This window comes from Acyrthosiphon pisum, chromosome A1, assembly GCF_005508785.2.
Source record: "Acyrthosiphon pisum isolate AL4f chromosome A1, pea_aphid_22Mar2018_4r6ur, whole genome shotgun sequence".
In the NCBI taxonomy this organism is placed as follows: domain Eukaryota; kingdom Metazoa; phylum Arthropoda; class Insecta; order Hemiptera; family Aphididae; genus Acyrthosiphon; species Acyrthosiphon pisum.
Window position 1 is genome coordinate 28498900 of NC_042494.1, and position 9262 is coordinate 28508161.

Genomic DNA, 9262 nt, shown 5'->3' on the forward strand with positions numbered 1-9262 from the left:
AATCGTAATTAAATCCTATTTTCCCAAGCCCGGATAAAAATAATTTTGGACTCGGGGCCAAAACAGTTTAGCCTAAAGGCTTTGCACCCGTTTAGCCCATATAGCCAAAACCCTTAAAAAACCCTTAAAAATTATCAAAACCGTAAACCCATATAACCCGATTGATTTTGATGACGTATAACCCGAAACGCCCAAAACCGAAATTAAATTCGGGTTTTAACCCATAACCCGTATAAAAAAAATATTACATTTTCAAGTGACATATGAATTTTTATGTATATTTCATGGAGAATTCAGTTTTTCGTAATTGGGAATACTGGTTACATGTGAAAAGTGTGATACAACTGATAAATTGTTTTGATTGTTTTGAATTGTGTTATTTTTAAATTTTTAATATAATATTATTATGTCCGTAATGAAAATTGTCTTGTGTATGTTTTTTTCTTTATTACTATTTAATACTTTGTTGTTAAAACATTTAATATTTAATATTATACAATTTTAAATTATATTAAATTAAATTATATAATGTGTGTCACTACTGTATAGACATTAGTACTGACAAGTTGATTGTATAACTTTATATACTTTGCTTAATCAAATTTAACACTTTACGCACAACAAAATTGATATATTACTCGATTTTAAATAACCCATAACCCGAATAAATAAACTGACTAAACAAAACCCATATTCTTTAAAATGAAGAAAACCTGAAACAACAACCTCTATTTTTATTTGAAGCACCCGAAACCATAACCCGAATAAATCGTTTGGGTGCAAAGCCTTGAGTTTAAGTCCTCATAAACATAAACAAAATATTGGTGACCCATAAATAAATATATTTCACAATATTTTATAAAACACAAAATGTGTAGGTATGTATTTTAATTACATAATAGTACCGAAAAAGATTTAAAATAAAAAATCATGAACACATCATAAGTATAATATTACTTAATTTATATCACATATATATAAAATAGCTATATTTGCCCCTTTCGCCCACCCCTAAATGTGCAACTGGTAGTATATCAGTTTAATAGCTTATACGCCGGGAGTTGACGTTCGGCTGTTCTTGTGGGTAGTTAATATTATAATACCAACTTATATTATGTATTTATGTCTCAGCTAAGTAGATAGGTACTATATAGGTAAATCAATAATATATAAATTCATAATTCATAAAAAATCTTCTTTACTGCCGAATGCTAATCAAACATAATTTGAACATTTTCGAGTATTTGATAAATTTGGTCAAAATTTGAACTTTAAATACTTGTAACAAAAAATCGTGCCTATGGATTTCATCATATATTCATGTATAGACAATTATAAAATAAATATTTGATAAAAATTTCAAGTATCTACGCTTAATAGTATTCAAATGATAAGAAAATCGTTTTCTGAGATTTTTTTTAATTTACGGGTGAATATCCAATGTCTATCTTCAAACGCTCATGAAAAATGTATTTGACTTTCGGGTAAATTTCAAATCTTGGATATAAATAGAAATGTTTTTATGAATTTATAATTCAAAATAATTTACCAATTTTCGTAATTTTGTTCAATTTTATCAAAATGTTAACTTTAAACGCTCATATAAATATAAGGGTTATTCTCAACTGTTTTAGATTCTGAGCGGAGCGATAAATGTATTGATTTTACAATGATGTATGTTTTTTTTTTATTTTTGGTGTCTGTCATCACCTTTCAGCAAAGGTGGGCAAGTTAATGAAAATAAGGGGACCTAACCTAACCTTAAGGGGACTGCAGCATGCGTATTTTTCATACGTTTTAGACCAATAAGCGGTAGTAAATTACACATACTTCGGAATGTCCGATTTAAATTATTAATACATGTATGAACTCTTTGACAAAATATCTAGGCTTTTTAGGAAGTCGATTTTTGATTTTCAATTTTAATAGCCCTTAAAATTAAGATATTTTTTCAAAAATCTCATGAAATATTTGCATTATATTTGTATTTATTTTGAGCGTATCTGATTTTAAATCAAAAAAGTGATTCCTAAAGAGCATAGTCTAGAAGATTATAAATTCAACCGTTTTTTTTTAATTTCAATCAAACTTCAGGAAGTATGTTTAATTTACTACCGCTTTTAGCAGTTTTTATAGTTATGCATACAAGAATATATTTCGTTTTTCGCTATGCATTGACATGTGCGTGCGCGTGTGAGAGTTGCTTCCGGCGGCTCGGCGCGCAGCGGCGGTTGCTCGGTGCGGCGAGACATCGATTCTTGGAAACAATTAGTGGATAAGGATTACTGGATAGGTATAGCAAAATCACTAATGGATAATAATAATAATCAAATATTTCTATAATAATACAACCCATAAGGAATATATTAGGAACAACATATTAGGAAATATAAAGTTATACCGCGCCTATATGAATCATTTGATTTCAACACTACACTCCGCTCAGTAAAGTTGTCTGTAAAGTGTCCAGTGTTTCGTGTTTTTTTTTCATTATTTTAAAAAATGGGTAAGGACTGGCGTTTTGGCCGAAAAACTAGGCGTAAGTTAAGTGCACCTAAATTAAAAAAACACAGATTGAACAATTTACAATCGATAAAAAAAAAAAGTGACAAAGATCATAGCTGCGATATTCAGGTAATTGTATAAACACATATAGAATTTAGAATAATATTACTATTTTAAATATTGAAGAATATTCAGTATTATTTTATTTTAATTGTGACAGGGAAATGCTCATTTATCAGTATCTGAAAATATTTTGACAGATAATAATACCATAGAACTTACTACTGTCAGTAGGTAAGTAATACAGTTATTGGAAATTAGTTATTAGTATTTTTTAAATTTTAACAACAAAATAATTTGCAAATATTCATGATTTTTACGAATTTTTGTCAATATTTGAACTTCAAATGTAAATAAAAAAAAATTGTGCCTATGTATTCTTATAATTTTTTAATCACTATAAGAATAACTTATGAGAAACTTTGTATTAAATTTTCAAGTATTTTGACCCAGCCATAAATAATTTATCGCTACTTCAAAAAAAAATTATCAGAAAAATCGAAAATTTCAGTTGTCTATAAATAGCTCAAAAAAATTCAAAATATTTTGAAAATTAAATCATGTAAAGAAAATGCCAATCTAAAAAACTGGATAAAACGTCACGTGCTAAAACTGTGAACGATATTTTATTTGGCACATTCACTGGAAATGCCGCCACTAGGTATGGAATTGCCAATGAAGTAATTGCTAAAGAACAGCTAGAAGACCTTCTAAAGACAAAAATACAATCTGCTGGTTTAATTGTTGACAAAAATATACCATTTATAGCCGCCTCCCCTGACGGAATACTAGACGATGAATCGCTAGTAGAAATTAAATGTCCAGCTAGTGCCAAAGAACTTGCACCTGAAGATGCTATACAAAGCAATAAAATTAAATATTGCTCAATTAAGGATGGGACATTGTACTTAAAACCCAACAATAATTATTATTAACAAGTTCAGGGTCAACTGCACATCAGTCAAAAGACTTATTGCTATTTTTGTGTATGGACCCCAAAAGGTAAACACAAATTATTAAAATTATACATTTATTTAAAATACATGTACTAAAAAAAAACTAATCATTACAGGTTTGATGTATGAAAAAATAAAACGAGACGATGATTTTTGGAAAAATAACATGGAGACCAAAATTAAAACGTTTTATTTAGAAAATCTCTTACCAGTCTTAATCAAAGAAAATTTAATGCAATAAATCTTTTAATACTTTTTTTTTAATCCTCAAAATAATTTTATATACATCTACATTATTATAATATTATATAATTTTTTTTTTTTATTAATTAAACCCATATATGTATTAATTGTATCTGCAGTCATTACTTACTTCATATTTGTTTATTTTAAATTGTATCTATTGCAATTCATACTATAGGCTGTCTACAGCATTTTTATTAATTTTATTGTATTTTTTAAATTTTAACTAGGTAATAGCTATTATGATAATATCATAAAAACAGATGCCCGTATGAATGTGTAACATAAATATATAAACACATTATAACAATAATAATTGTTTCTTTTGATTATTATCGTAGTTCCAGAAATTCGTATTTTGGATAATGGGCGGGTGGCAGTATGATAAAAGCGATAACGGATTACACATACTAATGTTAATTTACTACTCACACATAGACAAAGCCAAAATTTTCATGTCATACAAATTGCCTAAATATTACTCCTTAAAACATGATACGTTGGAGCCCCCTTCATTTACGTAAACCATAGAATACCGACTGAAATTAAATAAATGAGAAATTGACAAATTATGATAATAATATTATGTAAATAATATGTATATAATATATATATACATAATATGTATATAATGCATGAATAAAACAATATCTAACCCAACCTAAGAAAGCAGAAAAACATTATAAAATAAAAATTGAAATCTACATCATAAACTGATTAAGACGTAAATGTAAACGATATTCTTATTTCTTACATAACAAAATACCTCAAAATAAAAAATATTATATTATTTTTAAATTGTTGTTTTGCATATTATATAATATTGATGTAAATACAAGCAATCAGAGCCCGATAACTCAACAAGTCGACGCGTTCCCGGCGAGGAGTGAAAGCGATTCAATAATATTATGCTTATCAATAAATCGTGCTAAGCACTTGTCCGAAAAATGATAAGGACCGATAAGAGTGGTTGTACAGTGGTTAACCTTATACGTGATAGCTAATAGAATACATTGATAATTACATATTATTTTCTTGGTACACACTATACACAATTGGGAGTTGGGGGCAGTAGTCCAATTAGCTATCACGTATAACGATTGCATTTTTTACCACGGGCCAAGATATCTTAGCCTGTGCTTTATAATCAGTACTCATATACCTTATACAAGAAGAAACGCTGAACAGTACGTCATACTCAGGGGCGGATCTGAAGCTTGGTTAAAGGGGGGGCGAATTTCGAATTTTAATTTTAATAATAATAAATATCATACTATCATGGTGCTTACCAGTATCGGTATTTTCAATTTTTGTTTTTTTTTGGGAACTGTGTAAATCCTTGTCACTACGAAAATAATCACTTATTCGTTTCATACTGATCGATGAATTTAACAAATTAAAACAAAACCGAAATATTCAATATTCATAAAAATCATCAAACAGTAATTACTAATTACAAATATTATAATCATAAAAGTGAGAAAAATAATCACACTATCGCAGACAATTTCTATGTATAAATCATAGATTTATATTATTAATAATATAAATCTATGGTATAAATAAACATGTCATTGTCTGATAACATTGTTATCATTGTTATCATGAAACATGCTAGAAAAAAAGATAATAATAATTAATAATTATTAATTTATAAAAATTTATTGCGTAATGTGTAAATCTATATATCGAAAATATTAAATAAATGTGTAATAAAAAAAAAAAGCCCAAGGGGGGGGTGATCGCCACGTCGCCCCCCCCATAGATCCGCCACTGGTCATACTAAATACAAGTCGGTATATTCTACATTAACTAATGTCATGCAGTTGCAGTGTTTCCCATTAATTATATAATTATTTGATAATTTTATATTACACATCGATTTTTGATATGCTTGGGATTCGTTAAAACATCTATAATCACTCAGTCTACAATATTTTCCAATGTACTGTAAGTAGGTATCTATAATTTTATTTCCTAATGAATTTTAGTAGTCAACTTAAGAAGACATTAGGTACACAGACATTAGTTGTCTCCATCTTACAAGTGTGTAACATAGCAAATTGTAAACCTAGCAGATCACGTTTAGCTTTGTTAGTGAATAAATTAGAGTGAATTAATAAAATTTAAAGCATCTAATAGTCTTTTTGTTATATTTAAATTGTATTTTTAAAGCAAGTTATGAGTATTTTAACATCTACAAATAATTTGCAATTTAACTTGCTTTAAAATTAAAATATAATAAAAAGCCTATGAGATGCCCTATCATAGGTTTTTTCATAATTTTAATTTTGTTTTCCCATGCACTTTTGAAAACTATTGGAAAATAAATATTAAATTTTGACTTCCCCAATACACCAATTAGATTCATTTAGATCCATTTAGTTGTGCAGGGATATGCGCACCCAGCACTTATGAGTATTCCCACTTTACCAACCGCTGGACGGAAAAAGTTCGGTTTTCAACGCTTCAACCGTCATCAAAAACTTAACTTTCAGTGCATGGGTGACGAAAAAAATTATTTCATCAACTCTTTATGAATTATGATAACCGGCGATAAGAAAAATAGCTTGTCAAAAATTGCTTAGGCATTTAAAATTATACTTATTGATGATATAATTGATATTTAACAAAATAGGTACAGATACAAATAAAAAGTAAGACTTACTTTTTAAATTGTATCTGTACCTAATATGTGGAGGCTAAATAAATATTGGGGGAAGCTAAGCTCTGCCCCAGCCCTGCCTAATCGCGCCTATGAAAATCAATACATTCATCTTTCCGCTCAGAATCTAAAATTTAGTTTGGTTAAATGGCTTGGAAATTCCTTTTAAGTTGTTATCAAAGCTATTTAAAACTATTAAAGATCTATACGCACAATTTTTTTAATGGATTTTAAGTTCAAATGTATACTTATACTTAACTTTTAGCTAGTTATGTCTCCCCCAATCATAACTTATTAAATATATGTTATAGATCACAATATTTGAATACCAAATATAAATAAATACATAGTTATTAGTATGAAACATTACATTTAAAACTAATTCAAATTACTTGGGCAAAAATGTTGTCCTTAATGTTAAAATTTTTCAACATTTTGTTAATGTAAAATTCACCCCATTCACAACCATTTATTATTTTATTTTAAATATAACTTAATTTTAAATCTTGCACAATGTCCACACAACCTATACTTTTTAGTTTTCATTTCTCCCATATTTTTAATGCAACATGAAAGGAATAATTAGAGTGTTGTAATGTTAATATAATATACCTACCATTTTATATTAAGATTAATAACATTCATTATATTTTTAAAAATTGTTCAGGAAATAAACTTGTGGTTGGTGAAAATATTTGGTTGATTTTCAATATGGATAAAATTCTTGACAAAAATGATGAAGAAAACCTTAAAGTAAGTATAAAATAATTAATGTAAATTTATAATATCCACTTATTTAATCATATTTTTACCATGTTTAATTAATAGATTATTTAAGAAAATAAGCTTTTATTTTTCTATTTGATATCTCATAGAATCATACTTAACTGCCACTGTACTATACTATTTTTATTTAATATTTTATTTGTCAAAAAGCCAACTGGCGTTTACTTTCATTAAAACTAAAAAAGACTAAATCAATTTAATATTATCTATGCTTTAAAAAAGTTAAAAGAAATTAAGTACTTTTTTTTTTTTTTGTTTATGAGATTTTAACAATAAATTACAATATTTCGACAATTACATGCATGAATCTGAAATAAATAAAAGTTGGTAAAGAAAGCTAACATAATATAACATAATATATAAATATAAGTGTTACAATAATGTTAAGGAGAAGATATAGGCAAAGAAGATGGAAGGAAGCGCTTGACAACTGTGATTAATAGGACTAATAGGGGGTTAATTATGGCTTTGAAATCCTCAAGAAATTTGGAGATCAGGCTTTCTGGCGTAGCTGTTGAGGGTGAAGTGTTGGCAGTAACATTGGCATATGAGCGTTTTTGTTTCCGATTGGAACTGGAGGTGTTTTTTTTGTAGACGGAATGCTGTGATTGAGCACCGAATGACAATAAGTTTTGAGTGATGGAGATTTTCTGCGGTTTTCACTTAGTTATTTAAACACTGGACATTCTTTGTATGAGGCTGTGTGGGGCCCAAAATTAAGTACTTATTACATTATTTTTTCAATTGCAACATTTTAAAATTTATTTAATAAAGACAAATCTAATCTATTTATCCACACATATTTATTTAGCTATTTGTATTATTATCAACAATATTATTTATTTATTTATTTTATTTTTTTAGAGAGGACAAGCATTATTGAATCATTTAGAAGAAATACAATATTCTTATTTCAGCGGACGTCCAGAATGGATACCTTTACAAAAGAATGATCTGAAATTATTTTTAGCATACATATATTACGGCTATCCGTCTCCTAGTAATGCAATTGCTGAAAACAATTATGAAGAAGAGATTAGTTCTGAAGAATTATTTAAGTTATATAAAAATGAAATTAAAAAGAAAATTTTAGATATGTGTGAATTAATAGAGGAAAAATATATTAATCCTAGTTTTTTTAGTAATATTGAAGTGGGTATAACTATGGTACATAGTATTTGCAAAAAAAAGTGCGATACCTGCCAACATTTTCCTAAAAAAGATATACACAAATGGTTTTTATTCAGATTAAAACTGATCAGCAATAAATGCATTTTTATTGATTTACATAACAGTAGAACATACACTGGCTGGGATGAATATATGGAAAATAATAATCTTCCTGAAGGATATATGTTCTATCCTAATTCGGGGTTTTATGATGCTTCAAAAACATTGTATCAAACTATAACACCGGCTTCCAAAACAACTGAAACAGTTTTCAAAACAGCTGACATAGCTTCATACATATTAAATGGTGTTGGCGGTGTAATATATACCTGTAGTTCTTTTTTTCTTTTGGGAACACCTATTGGTACTGGATTAGCAGTAACGGGAGCTGTATTAACAACAGTTTGTTCTTCGTATCAATTTAGTAGACATGTTCAGCAACTAATTGACATGTTTAAACATGATGTTAATAAATTCGGCACAAATGCCTGGAAAAGATGGATTGGTTTATCGATTTCCGCAATTGGTGTTATTATGGCACCATTTCAAGCAATTGCTGCAATAACGTCCGAGGTGAATTCAGCTATTCAATCAACTGGAAGGGCTCTTACTATTTTTGGAAAAACTGCTTGTGTTACTCAATGTACATTGGTAGTCTTCCACGCTGCTCTGGATTTCATAGATAACAATTTTAAAATAACATGGGAAAGTGTGATAAAACTACGTTTAGAAGTGTTCGTTGTTACAGGAGTATTAATGGCTCCAAGTTACATAACAGATATTTTAAAGGTACGTATTGACATGTGTTCTATCAAAGTAATCTACATTTTTAAATAGAGCTTGAAATCATATGAATTAGTATGTCTATAAATACATT

At 28.1% G+C, this 9262-nt stretch overlaps 1 protein-coding gene across 2 annotated transcripts; it reads left to right on the forward strand.

Annotated features, from left to right (window-relative positions):
- The first annotated feature begins 5541 nt into the window (after nucleotides 1-5541).
- LOC100163731 lies at nucleotides 5542-9256 on the forward strand. 2 transcript variants are annotated; one of them, XM_029486893.1, is made up of 3 exons: nucleotides 5542-5718; nucleotides 7097-7182; nucleotides 8080-9256. In XM_029486893.1, the coding sequence occupies exons 2-3, from the start codon at nucleotides 7141-7143 to the stop codon at nucleotides 9220-9222; spliced, it is 1185 nt and encodes a 394-aa protein (XP_029342753.1). In that variant the 5' UTR covers nucleotides 5542-5718; nucleotides 7097-7140; the 3' UTR covers nucleotides 9223-9256. The 2 variants fall into 2 exon arrangements, with proteins under 2 accessions (XP_029342753.1, XP_029342752.1); XM_029486892.1 differs by having other exon boundaries at nucleotides 5542-5714.
- Nucleotides 9257-9262: the final 6 nt, after the last annotated feature.

Excerpts from the sequence above, each read along its gene's own strand:
- LOC100163731 (XM_029486893.1), top strand. The coding sequence starts at position 7,141 with ATGGATAAAATTCTTGACAAAAATGATGAAGAAAACCTTAAA. Across the intron at positions 7,183-8,079 it reads ATGATGAAGAAAACCTTAAA|AGAGGACAAGCATTATTGAA; the intron begins GTAAGTATAAAA and ends TTATTTTTTTAG.